The 13,939-nt window shown below is 52.5% G+C and overlaps 1 protein-coding gene across 1 annotated transcript; it reads right to left on the minus strand.

The window, feature by feature from the left end:
* Positions 1-8,899: 8,899 nt before the first annotated feature.
* Positions 8,900-13,424, minus strand: LOC114687836 (transmembrane protein 270-like). Its single transcript, XM_028862475.2, has 3 exons — positions 13,309-13,424; positions 10,186-10,623; positions 8,900-9,204 (listed from the first exon to the last, which is right to left on the minus strand). Exons 1-3 carry the CDS (start codon positions 13,378-13,380, stop codon positions 8,917-8,919), a joined length of 798 nt encoding a protein of 265 aa, XP_028718308.1. The 5' UTR covers positions 13,381-13,424; the 3' UTR covers positions 8,900-8,916.
* Between the last annotated feature and the right edge of the window lie 515 nt (positions 13,425-13,939).

Genomic DNA, 13,939 nt, shown 5'->3' on the forward strand with positions numbered 1-13,939 from the left:
CTCCCCCGAAAGAAGTTGGGGGCAGTATGTGGGATGTGACATTATCGAGTCTGTTTCTCGGGTGTGGTGGCTCATGTCTATAATCTCAGCACTTGGCAGGTAGAGTACTAGCCTAGCACTCTGGAGGCGGAAGCAGGGGGTCTCCAGGGCAAGTTGGTTACCTAGGCTGCGTGCCAAATCAGCATGATCTGGGGTCAAGGGGATGCCCCGTTTTGTTTTGTTTTAAGATGTATTTGTTTTTATTTTATGAGTGTGAATGTTTTGTTGCATGCATGTCTGTGCACCAGGTGTTCCAAGTACCTATGGAGGCCAGAAGAGGGCGTCAGATTCCTTCTGGAACTGGAGTTACAGACAGTTGGGAGCTGTCCTGTGGGTGCCGGGAATAGAACCCAGGTCCTCTGGAAGACCAACCAGTGGACATAACTGCTGAGCCATCTCTCCAGCTCCCAAGGGATGATACCCCATCTTAACACACGAAGATGAAAGCAGCTGAGGAAGAACCCTGACATCAACGTCTGGCTTACACACACACACACACACACACACACACACACACACACACACACACGTACCCACACACACTTGTGTGTCCACCATCTGATAAAAAAAACAAAAACAAACATACACACAACATACCATACACGCCTACACATGAAAAATAGATGCGATGAATAAGAAGATTCTTGCCCGTGTAGGTTATTATTCACAAGCGTCTCCGACGCATGTGTTGGGCTAACTCACATTTTCCGTGGCCAGGGAGGGGCAAGGCAAGGCTTTCGCTCTTAGCTGCTTGCGGCTCCAGGGCCCCAGGCTAGAGGCTGCAGCTGTAAAGAATTCCTTTCAATCGGGTCCAGTGATGCTCCGATAAGCCTGGACCACAGGATACAGCATCACCAGGCCGAGGAGGCTGTAAGCCAGCACCAGAGCAGAGGTCGTTCAAAGCAGGCAGGCTCTGGACTGGGGATGGGGACCTCTATTCTCCGTGGTCCCAGCATCATTCCTTTTCTCTTGTTTTCTTCCTCACACCTACCTGCTCATCCACCCTGCCCATCAAACATCTGTTCTCTACCCCGTACACACACACACACACACACACACACACACACACACACACACCCTCCACAGGACTCTCAACAGGCTCAGGAGAGGATAGGAAGAATGTAAGAGCCGGAGGATAGGGTATAGTGCTCTGAAATGTTGTCTTCCAGACAAGTCGTGAGTGTTACACTCTTGAACCCATCTGCACAAGATGGGGCCTTCAAACCATCCATCATAGGTGCGGGAGGGGCTCACAAGGTCCCACCCCTCTCCAAAGATCCATAAGTAATGAATGGTTGCTAGGGGAGGGAGAAGGATTTTCTTCAGTGGTCTAGCCTCTGGTAAGCTGCCTCTGCTCTGGCAAATAGCTGTGCTCCTGGAAGCAAGTCCAAACTCATTGGATCACACACACACAAGTCTAGAGGGGGGGCTAGTTGGGAAGAGGAAGGGGACTACCAGGATTAGGAGGGGGACAAGAAAGGGTGCTGAAGGTGACCAGGATCAAAATGCATTGCACATACTATGAAAATGTCATAACAAAACCCATTACTGTGGATTTAATATATGCTAACACAAAACAGAAGAATAACGTCTGCCATATTCCCGACAGAGAAGCCTGGACCCATCCCTTCGTGACAGGGGGTGTGACTTTGGAGTCCCAAGTGTTGTAGCTCATGATGGTTGTCTGTCTTGAAGCCAGAAGGATTAGGGCTAAGCAAGACAGCTCACCAGGTAAAGCCGCCTGCTGCTAAGCCTGATGGCCTGGGTTGGATTCCCCAGGACCCGTGCTGTGGAAGGAAAGAACTGAGTCCCAGAAGTTGCCCCGTAACTACCACGTGTGCAACACGGCATGCATGCATGAGCGTGCACACACGTCCAATAAATGCATGTAATTTTTAAAAGTAGTTATTCATGACTGAACTGAAAACAGCCAGTTAAGGGGCTGATAATATGGCTCAGTCAGTGGTGTATTTGCCTAGTGTACAGGAGGATCAGGAATCAGCCTCAGTTGCATAGGGAATTTGAGGACAGCCTAGGCTACATAAAACCCCGTCTCATTAAAAAAAAAAAAAAAATCCAGTTGTGGTGATGTTGAGTCACTGCTCAGGAGGCCCCTTACCTTTGGGGTCCTCATCTTTTCCACAGGCTAGCCCAGTTCCCTCCAGTTGTCTTCTTTCCCAGTCTCTTCTCATCTGAGTCTCAAGGGTCTGGGGACACCACCTGCTCCCGCTAGCCAAGCATGCAAGTTGTCATCGGAGGGTTAGCCTCAGCATCGTTCCCATGAGGTGGGCTCCAAGGCAGGGACCCAAGGCTGTCCCCTCCCTTCCAGTTGGGGGAACTCCAAGAGAGGGCATGTGGACAGGCAATCCAGTGGTCCCAGAGGCTCTTTTAAGTAATGCCAACAGCCTCTCTCGGGTGGGCTAGGGCAGAGTGGCAGCTGTCACCAATCCGGACAAGGGACATGTGTGCAGAGTATGTTAAGCTGAATCTGTTGCCAAGGCAAGCCCTCAGGCAAAGCCCTGAGAACAGTGCCTTTCAGAAAGTCTGGGGAAACTCTCTGAAAACAGGACCCCTACCTCAGGGCAAGGACCCCAGACAGACAGTGGAGATGGTGGCAGAGACAGCTCCTGACCCAGCTGGACACGGGCTCCAGCCCTCCAGATGTGCGGCCAGCATTCCGCTGTGGAGACGGGGCGGAGCAGCAACATGGGCCCAGATGGGCCGTGTTAACCTAGAAACAGCTCTTCATGTCCAGATGCTCTGTGTTTAGCCAGCGAGCCAGCTTTGGTCTCCAGATGTGAGCCTGGGCTAGGGGGTGGGGAGTACATCACCCCAGATGTGCACATTGTGAACAAGAATGGCTGCAGGATCCAGCTGCTGCATCAGACCTGGGGGCTGGGCTTGAATTTCTCTGTTCTACTTAGACTAGGGGGTGCCATCCAGCACCCCTAATCCCAACACTCTGGCCCCTAGATCAAGAAAACTTTAAGAGTCACAAATGCTAAGTTCCAGATGCCGGCAGAGCCCTGTGGTAGAAATAAGAACCAAGCCTGACCGGCCCAGGGCTCTACAAGCCAGAGACTGGCCAAAAATGAGTCCCAGTAGAGACAAAGGGTCCGAGGTCCCTCAGAGTGCAGGTAACTCAAGCTGGGGTGTGGCTCCGTTGGTAGGGTGCCTGCCCGGCATGTATGAAGCACTGAGTTTGATTCCTAGCATTGTATACAATGGTCCTGGTGGCTCTTGCCTGGAATCCCAGCGTTTGAGAGGTGGAAGCAGGAGGGTCAGAAGTTCAAGGCCAGGCTCAGCCACAGAGTAAGTTCGAGACAGCTTCTCTCAACGTGCACACACACACACACACACACACACACACACACACACACACACACACACACATCAACTAATAAATGTAAATTTTTGAATATTTCAATTGTCTTACTATTATTTTTTATTGTTTATGCGTATGGCTGCTTGGCACGCTTGTATGTCTGTGTACCACATGTACGCCTGCTACCCGTGAAGGTCAGAAGAGGGTATCAGATCCTCTGAAACTGGAGTTACAGACAACTGTGAGCAGTCATTTTTTGGGGTGCTTGGATTTGAACCTGGGTCCTCTAGAAAAGTAGACAGTGCTCTTAACCACTGAGCCATCTCTCCTGCCCCTACATGCAATTTTTCTTTTTTAAGTTTTAAGAATTGCCCAAAGTAGAACCTCCCACCCCCAATCTCCTACCACCAGGGGCAGAAATTAAAAAAAAAAAGCAAAGGTCACAAGACAAGAAGGAAACCTCCTCTTCTCCCGAATCCGAGGCAGGAAGGCATGGGGGGCCCACTGGAGGTCAAAGGTCCAGCCTACCTACCCACAAGGCAGTAGAGAGGTCTGGGCATGGACAACAGCCCCTGAGACCTGCTGAGAAAGAAAGCCATAGAGTGGGCTGTAAGGTGTACCGTGGGCTCTTTATGACCCGCTGGGGTCAGCGTGGCCGGCACCCCGTGGCCTGGGTGGGGAGTCTAGCCGGGGAGCCTCCAGGCTGAGGCGTGAAGTCCTAATAGGCTGTGTCAGGCCGGGGCTCTGGGGAGGGGGCCGCGCCTCTCGTCTCTGGCAAACCCCACCGGGTGCCAAGCCCAGAGCCGGGACTGCAGAGAGACTGCCGGTTCTGGGTGGAGTACGGGGGGCCCCAGAGGGGGGACGTCATCCACAGAGGAGCCCCCTAACTCCTCACAAGCCCAAGACAATGGGGGAAGATGATGGAGACTGCTCCCATGGCCGTGAGAGTGGGGGACAGTCTCAGGTGGAAAGTTACCCGGGCTTGGGTGGGCTCGGTGGGCAGTTAATCTCTGGAGTGCACACTGCACACTCACACAGGGATAACCAAGATTCCATCCCTGAATTGGGGGGACCTTGATCATCCCCCCCGCCCCGTTCTCTATTGTTATGTCTGAGGTGCTCACTGCAGTCAGCCCCCTATATAACTTCTGAAGTCATTGCCTTATTTGGGGGTCAGATGGGGTGAGGACCAGGGAGGGACACAGGGAGACACTTAAACATCAGTAACCCTCACCCGGGCCCCAGAGAGGAGAGAGGGTTGGGAGCGGGTGCTGGTAAGGGGGTCAGTGAAGGGCCGGAGACTGGGGCTGGGGGCCCTCTGGCAGTCACGGCGGGACAGCCAAGGGCCCTGTGTGTCTTGGCCGAGCGGGACCCCTAGGCCGCCAGGTATGTAACAATTCTAGCCGTTTCCTGTCGTAATAATGAGAAAGGGGTTGGTATAAATATACGCGAAGCATAAATAAATACAGGCCGGGCCGAGGCTGCATAGCAGACAGATTGCGTGGACGTGCCGGCCAGCCCTCCAGCCTGCTCCCCCCCTGCCTGCGGCCTCCCTCCTTCCATGATACTCCCCACTCGCTCTCCTGCAGCAAGCCAGAGCCCACGCCACACTCCAGGCCTGAGAAAGATTGAACTGGTGACCCTCAGCCGCAGGACCTCGGAGTCTCTATCCATAGACCGGGGCCCCTGGGAAGCCAGTGGGTCTTAGAAGAGACGGCCAGGGCCACGGGGCCGGCTGGGAGTGTCCCGACATGTGCATGGACTAAAGAATAGCCCTGTGGGGGTTGGGGAAACTGAGGCTGGCAGGGTTAACCTGCCTTGGCACTTCACATAGCTAAAAATGTCCAAAGCTAAGACTCCAACCCAAGGTGTTCTCGCTCCGGGGTGTCTGCTTTATGCACTATTTTGAGGCATGTGAAGGGCTGGGGCGATGGCATGAGGTCCCGAGTTCAAATCTCCAGAGCCCACATAAAACCGGGCACAGTAGCACCCAGCCCCAGTGCTCCTGGGGTGAGACAGGAAGTGGGGGACATGAGAACCTCCTGGCCAGCTGCCCTGGTACATAAAGTGAGGAGCATGAGACTGTCTTTTTTGGTTTGCTATTTGTTTGGTTTTTTTCGAGACAGAGTCTCGCTATTTAGTCCTGGCTGCCCTGGAACTCACGCTGTAGACCAGGCTGGCCTTGAACTCACAGAGATCCACCTGCCTCTGCCTCCCGAGTGCTGGGATTAAAGGCTTTTGGCCATCACAGCCCGTCTTAACTGAAGAAGGAGGCAAAGACCAGAACCGAGATTGTCCTCTGCTCCCTACACGTGTGCCGTGGTCCACATACCATACTCACGCATGGACGTGTTGCTAAAATTCCTTCCCCCAGGGAAATACGAACATCTATCTCTCCTTCCTAGAGTCCCACCAGCACACCAAGGTTCCATTCCGCCGAAGTTCACCCCAGGGGACTGAGTTAATTAGGCTTACTCAGTTTGAGTGAAGGATTCTGGGCAGGAGAATGGGTGAGTCCATAGCAGCTCCCCTGGGAGTCTGCACCCCACATGGCTGATGACGCCGCTGTGGCTGTATAGATGATGCTGCCTCCCTCAGTCTTCCCCGGCCTGTGTACTCCAGGCCTCCCAAAGCCATGTGCAATTAGGGCAGGACAGCATACACATGGCGGCGGGGGAGAGATGACTGGAATTTCAGGTGAGAGGGTCCCTTGAGCCTCCCCACCTGTCAGCCAATCCAGCCACGAGAATCTCTCGAGCACACAGACACGGCGGGGCTGAATGTAGGAAGAGGGTTGGTTGTTCCTCTTGGACGATAATTCAACAATGTGGGGGAGGGGAGGGGGAGGGAGAGGGGGAGGGCAGCAACAAGGCTATTCTAATCCTTTCCCCCAAATCCTGGTCCCAGACCACCAGGGGCTTTAAAAGGCTGGGGAATTTGTCTCCAAGGCTCTAAAGCAAATACAGCAATATCCTGGGGCCAGGGTCAGATTCCATGCAGCTTGTATAAAGGTCCAGTGGCTAGGGCTGTGTACACAAGAGGCCTAACCAGTCTGCAGCTTCAGGCTAGCTTTCTGCTGGGACTTTCCTTGGGAGGGGTGGGGCGGAGGCCTGGTGGGCTCTCCCTTATCATACAGGGGAAACTGAGGCCCAGACATGGCAGAGTTTTATCCAAGGTCACATGGAAAGGCAAGAACAGAGTTGTAGGATTCAAGGTGTGGCTCAGTGGTAGAGCACCTGCCTAGAATCCCCCAGTGAGGGGCTGGGGTGTGGCTCAGTGGTAGAGCACCTGCCTAGAATCCCCCAGTGAGGGGCTGGGGTGTGGCTCAGTGGTAGAACACCTGCCTAGAATCCCCCAGTGAGGGGCTGGGGTGTGACTCAGTGGTAGAGCACCTGCCTACCCTGGAAACAGCCTCGGATATCATCTCCAGGAGGAATGAGAATAAACACAAAACAAATACTTGGAAGGCTGAGGCAGAAGGTTTGTGAGGATGAAGTCAGCCTGGGCTACATAGTAAGACCCCATCTCACAAAAGTAAATAAGTGGCCTGGCTTCGACCCCCCAAACCCGAGTTAAAAAGGTTAGATGTGTGGTACATGACTGCAATCCTAGCCCTGGTAGAGACAGAGGGATCCCTGGGGAATCCACGGCCAGACAGTCTAGCAGAACCAGCAATCCTCATGTGCAATGAGAGAGAGGTAGACAGTAACAGAGGGGGCCAACCTCTGGCCACCACGAGTACCTGCATGTATGCACGTGTGCGCACACACACACACATACACACACACACACACACATGCACACATACATGCACACACACATGCACACACACACACATGCATGCACACACACATGCACACACACACACACACATGCATGCACGCACACACACACGCACACACACACACACACCTACTAAAGGAAAAACATGCCAGTATCACACATACGCTCACCTCAGTTCAGTGCCAGGGCTGATGCCACCCCAGCCCAAACCCCACCTTATTTAGCACTGTGTCCCCTGCTCAGACTTTTGTCACCTCCCATTCCCTCCCTCCCTGGGCTCTGAACCCCTCTCCACTTGTTCACCCACTCTGTTCCAGCCCGGGTGCCCTGAGGCCTACCTTGACCCCAAGCCACTCAAACACCTTCCTGCGCCTGGAAACCCAGGTTTCCCAGCAAGTTGTGGGTGCTCTGGAATCTAGGAGAAGCTGCCCTTTACTCAGGAGCTCATAGCTATCACACACACACACACACACACACACACACACACACACACACACACACCCTGTTCTACCCTGAATGAAGGAACCCACTCGAAGACAGGTAAGTTGCTCCTTGTACTTGGAGGAAGGACCTGGAAGACACATCTAGCCTAGACCATTTGCAGTCATAAGGGAGACACTAGCTACTCTGAAAATGAAGAGGGGGGTATTGGGGGGGGGACCAAGGTTCTCTGACCCTCCCTGCACACACATGGGAGCCAGTTCTTGAGCTAGGGAAAGGAATGGGAGGGGATGGTTGACTCTCAGAAACTCAGCTCCTCCTCTTTTCTCCTAAGAATCACTCACCTAAGACCCAGGCCAGAGCCTGAGCTAGAATGTGTCTGAAGGACCCTGCCCTCACTCACCAGTCAGAGGCTGTGGAGGCTGGATAAGTCTTCGCTTGCCTGGGTGGGGAGATTGACAGTCTTTCCGTGATGTGACGTTTTTGGATAGTGGATTTGTAGATGAATGGAGGGAAGGGTGGAAGATACATTTGGGGATAGATGGATTTGGGGGTGAAGGGATAGAAGAATGAATTTGGTGGTGGATGGATGGATGGATGGGTGGGGTGGGTGGGTGGGTGAACTTTGGATGGAGAGGATAGATAGGTGAATTTGAGATGGTCGGAGGGATGGAGAGATGGATGAATTTTGAGTGGATGGAGGGATGATGCATAGATGGAGGGAGGGAGGGTCCTGTGGATGGATTGGCAGGTGTGTAGATGAATAGTGAGTGGGGAGATGGAGACCTTTGTGTGGGGAATGAATGAGCTACTTCCAGACTTTCTTGAGAGTGACGCTCAAAAGAATTGTTCTACATCTCTAAACTGTGAGGTCCTGGCACCCCCCAGAGGCCAGAGTCTCTAACTGCCCAGTTCCCTTTAAGCCCCTGGAGAACTGAGAACCAAGGGTGAAGATTTAGTTGGAAGCCCGGGAAGCAAGGCCACCTGGAGACCTGAGCTGGCTGGGACATGTTCCGTGACCTTGGAAATGACCAATCCCCGAGGCTCAATTTTCTTGTGTGGAAAATGATAGTCAAGCCAGAGGCTGGGGTTGCTAGGAGACAATCCAAACGATATGTAAAGTGTCTGAGAGGGTTGATATGTGATACCTGAAAGGCACTTGAGGAATGTGATTTCCATCCCAGAGGTGCCTGGGCCTGGGATTTCATCCATGTGTACCCAAGCACAAGCACACACAGATACACACATGCACACATATGACACAGAGTAGCCTTCCAGTCCAGCTAGGTAGAAGGATGATGACTCCAAAAGGCGGGTGGGGGACACATTTATTCTCCGGGAGTTTCAGGCTGGGATGGGAGGGGCCCAGCCTCAGTGGTGGAGGATTCTGGAATTAAGAACTGAGGCGAGGGGGGCCCTGAGGTCTCCTGGGACTTGGCTTCCTGAGCCTGGGCCAGTTGGGCTGTGTGTTCGAAGGCAGCCTGGAGCAGGTGGGAAGCAAGGCAGGTGACCCAAGTGACGAGATAGGCCAGGTTCCAGGAGGTGAGTGTGGTCGTGCGCTCCACCCACAGGTAGAGGCGTCTCAGCAGCGCCAGGGTTTCCAGCAACACAGAATTCTGCAGGAGGGTCCAGGCAAGCGAGAGCGTGGGTAAGCAAGGGCCAAAGAGATGACTCAGCAAACTGAGTTTGAGCCCCAATACCCACATGGTAGGAGAGAAACAAATCTTGTTTTTCTCGGACACCCACTTGTGTGCAGGCACAAGCATCCCTACACACATACGTGTGCACACACAGATAAATAATAATAAATTTTTTTTTAAAGTAACATTCTGTGGGGCTGGAGAGATAGGTTAGTGGGTAAGGGCATGTAGTGCTTGCTCTTGCAGGGGACTTCAGTTCGGTTCCCATTATCCTCATCAGGTGGCTCACAGCTCCTTGTAACACCGGCTCCAGGGAATCTGATGCCCTCTTCTGGCTTCTCAGGACACCTGCACACACACACACACACACACACACACACACACACACAAATACAAACAATTACACACGAACAATCACACACTTGATTTAAAAATAAGAATAAAAAATTAGAAAGAAAAAGATCATGCTAGGGACTGGAGAGATGGCTCAGCGGTTAAGAGCACCGACTGCTCTTGCAGAGGACCTGAGTTCAATTCCCAGCAACCACAGGGTGGCTCACAACCATCCATAATGAGATCTGGTGTCCTTTTCTGGCAGGCAGGCATACTTGCAAGCAAAACACTGCATACATAACAAATCTTTAAAAAGGAAGGAAGGAAGGAAGGAAGGAAGGGAGAGAGAGAGAAAGAAAGAGAAAGAGAAAGAAAGAGAGAGGGAGGGAGGGAGGGAGGGAGGGAGGGAGGGAGGGAGGAAGGAAGGAAGGAAGGAAGAAAGAAAGAAAGAAAGAAAGAAAGAAAGAAAGAAAGAAAGAAAGAAAGAAAGAAAGAAAGAAAGAAAGGAAAAACATGCTAAGTGGCCCCCAGGATCTGCCCATGGCCAGTACTGAGTGCTCTTGATCACACAGCCAGAGTCCCCAGCCTATCAGCATCCCCAGCCTGCATCCCTCGTCAACCCACCTGGCTGGGCAGCCAGCCCAGACAGAAGTGATGAGCTTTCTGTACCAGCCTCCAGGTCAACAGCAGCATCAGCAAGGCCACCAGCATCAGGCTATGCAGACAGGAGATAAGCAGGTCCCTGAAGGTGGCTGCAGACAGGCCCAGAGGTTCCCAGGCACCCAGGTGCCCCAGGGCCAGTCTCATAGTATGACAGCAGCTCAGCCCGACTTTGTAGGCCAGCCTGGGTCCGCAGAGCAGCAACCACAGCGGGACCCACAGCAATGCCAGTCCAGCTCGAAGGGCCAAGCTCAGGATGCAGGTTATGATGACTCCCGGAAGCAGGTGGGTCTGGTCACTGCCGGAGCCCCGGGCCTCCTGGGCCAGCCCCGACACCCACTGCTGAAAGACAGCCATCTTCAGGAGCAGGAAGCGGTACAAGTGTGTGCGGTTCTGGAGCAGCTGCAGGAAGACAGGGACACCAGCGTTACCCAGTGCCACCCAACTGGGGCGGAACCCAACCTGTGCTTTAGACATGGGGGCTGCCCAGTCACTGTGGGCGGAGTCTCAGTTCACTTGTGACTGCACAAGAAAAGTCCCTCTTTTATTTTGATTGATGATTGATGATTGATTGATTGATTGATTGATTGATTTGACTTTGGTTTCTTTTGTGACAGGGTCTCTCTCTGTAGTTCTGACTGTCCTGGACATCACAAAGCTCCTCCAGCCTTGGCCTCCTGAGTGCTAGGGCTAAAGGTGTGTGCCACCACCGCCCGGCCTATAATCTTTAAAGAGTGACTTCCAAGCATGGGGATGTAGCTCAGCTGTGGATAAAACCAAGAAACGTGGTACATGCCTGCAGTCTCAGAAGTTGGGAGGTAGAGGCAGAAAGATCAAAAATTCAAGGTTTTCTTTGGCTCCATAGGAAGTTCAAAGCTAGCCTAGTCTACAGGAAACCAAGCAAAGGAACAGAGATGGCTCAGTGGTTAAAGCCCTTGCCCCACAAGCCTGGTGACCTCAATATGATCCCGGAACTGGTGCAAAGGAAGGAGAGAACCAATGCCCCCAAATCTTCCTCTGACTTCCACATGGGTGCTACAACACCCAACACACACAATAATAAAAAATAAACTGGATGGTAGTGGAGAATACCTTTAATCCCAGCACTTGGCGGGCAGAGGCAAGTGGATCTCTGTGAGTTCAAGGCCAGCCTGGTCTACAGAGCGAGTTCCAGGACAGGCAAGGCTACACAAAGAAACCCTGTCTCAAAAAGCAAACAAACAAAAAAATTAAAATAAGTAGATGTGACCTCCCCCTTAACTCTACAGGATTTGAATACAGGCCAGCTGACTTCCCTCGAGTATCCAGGCGTGCCCCTGGGTGCCCTTGGCATCATGAGGGCATCTGTAAATAAAGGTTTCATTAGGGACAGAGAGATGTCCAGACATGGGGGAGGGGTGACAGAGATTGATGACAGACATCCTGTCAGGAGGAGAGGGGGAGAGACATTAGATTTCCAGGTCTCTCATCTGAGTGGCGGGTTAGCCAAGAGTGTCTTCTCTTCACCAAGGATCGGGATTAAGGGGAGGGAGGTTGGGGCTGAGAATGCTTTCCTGCAGAGTAAGCCTCCCTGGTAGAGCCTCCAGCCCATGGGGGACAGAGGCAATCAACCTGGACCCCCTGACCCACAGGACCGTCAGAGTCCAGGGACTGCAGGCTCTGAAGGACCAGGATAAGAAGCCAGGCATTGGGGGCACATGCCGTCATCCCAGCGGGTCAAGAGTTCAAGGCTAGCCTGGGCTATACAGTGAATTTGAGGCTAGCCTGGGCTGCATGGTGAGACAGCAGAAGGGGAATGAGAAGTGGGGACTGGGGAAACGGCTCGGCAGTTAAGAGCGTGTCCTGCTCTAGAGCAGAGTTCGGGTCCCAGCACCCACAATAATAAGGCAGCGTGGGCATGGGCCAGGGCATCCCTGCAGCCCCAGCACCAAAGGAGCTCAAGACAGGGGGATCTCTGGGGCTTGTTAAGCTGCCAGACAAGACGAAATCAACAAACCCATCAGCTCCAAGCTCAGAGGCTGGAAGGTAGGGTGATAGTGGAGGGCACCCAGGGCCTGCCTGTGGCTTCTGTGTGCAGCCGCAGGCATGTGCATCCACACGCGTGTACACACATCACACCCACAGGCGTTGACACCAGAAGGAAATAAGAAGGGGGAGGAAGAGAGGGATGAGCAAGGGGGAGGGGAAGGGCAGGGAGAGGAAAGGGAAAGTGGGCCAGTGAGACGGCTCAGCAGGTCAAGGTGCTTGCTGCCAAGCCTGACGACCTGAGTTCAAACCCCAGGACCCACATGGTGGAAGGAGAGAACTGACTCCCAACACACACACACACACACACACACACACACACACACACTCACACACTCACACACACACACACTCACACACACATACACACATACACACACACATACACACATACACACACACATACACACACACACATACACACACCCATACACACACACACACATACACACACACATATACACACACACACACTCACACACACACTCACACACACACACATACACACACACACATACACATACACACACACATACACACACACACATACACACACCCATACACACACACACACATACACACACACATACACACACACACATACACACACACACACTCACACACACACACTCACACACACACACATACACACACACACACTCACACACACACTCACACACACACACACACACACACACAATCTTTTTAAAGGAAAGAAAGGACCAGGTGTAATGGTGTACATATTTAGTCTCCGCGCTGGGAGAGGCAGAGGCAGGCAGATTTCTGGGAGTTCAAGGCCAGCCTGCTCTACAGAGCAAGCACCAGGACAGCCAGAGTTACATAATGAGACCTTGTCTCAAAAAATATATAAACAAAAAAAAAAAAAAAAAAAAAGGAAGGAGAAGAGAGGAAAGAAAGGAGGGGGAGGGGAAGGAGGAAGATGGCTGATAGCCAGCCATGCCACAGTAGTTTGGGAATGGGGCTTCTGGGAGTTCGGTGGCTATTCCCTGGTGGCCAGGAACCGCTGAATCTCTCCAGGTCCCCTATCCCCACCATGCTTACCATCACAGAGAGCTTCCCAACGCGCAGCAGAATTCTGAGGAGGCTGGATCTGGCCTGGGGAGCGGCCTCCATGTCTGGCCTCCATCCATTCCTCCAGCCAGGAGAGGCAGGGTGACCTCACAGATGCCACAGGGTGGGGGTCCAGTTACCATGGGGACCCAGTTGCCACATGGGCCACTCTCCCTTTCTCTAGATCCGCTTTCCCCCCCGCTCATCTGAGACCTCAGGTCAAATCTGGCTACACTGTGACCGTGGACCAGATGGATGGCTGATCTCTAGGATCAGTTCTCTATCTATCTCGTCTATCTTTCTTTCTTTCTTTTATTTATTTATTTGTTTGTTTGTTTATTCGTTTATTCATTCATTCATTCATTCATTCATTCATTTATTTATTTATTTTAGAGATGGTCTGAGGTAGCACAGGCTGGCCTCAAACCAGCTATGTAGCCAAAGATGACCTTGAATTCCTGATCCTCCTGCCTCCACTTCCCGAAAGCTGGAACTGGCAGGCATGAGCCACCACGCCTAGCCTTTTTATTTGGATTTGGTTTTTGTTTGGAGGCACACTCACCCTGTAGCCCAGGATAGCCATTCACAGCAGGTGTATTAATAGCAGGTTTTGGCTTTGCGC

Source organism: Peromyscus leucopus, chromosome 23 (assembly GCF_004664715.2).
Source record: "Peromyscus leucopus breed LL Stock chromosome 23, UCI_PerLeu_2.1, whole genome shotgun sequence".
Classification (NCBI taxonomy): Eukaryota; Metazoa; Chordata; class Mammalia; order Rodentia; family Cricetidae; genus Peromyscus; species Peromyscus leucopus.

Coding starts and splice junctions, on each gene's coding strand:
- LOC114687836 (XM_028862475.2), bottom strand. CDS start 13,380: ATGGAGGCCGCTCCCCAGGCCAGATCCAGCCTCCTCAGAATTCTGCTG. Junction 10,624..13,308: donor TTGGGAAGCTCTCTGTGATG/GTAAGCATGGTG, acceptor GTCTTCCTGCAG/CTGCTCCAGAACCGCACACA. Junction 9,205..10,185: donor TGGGCTGGCTGCCCAGCCAG/GTGGGTTGACGA, acceptor ACCCTCCTGCAG/AATTCTGTGTTGCTGGAAAC.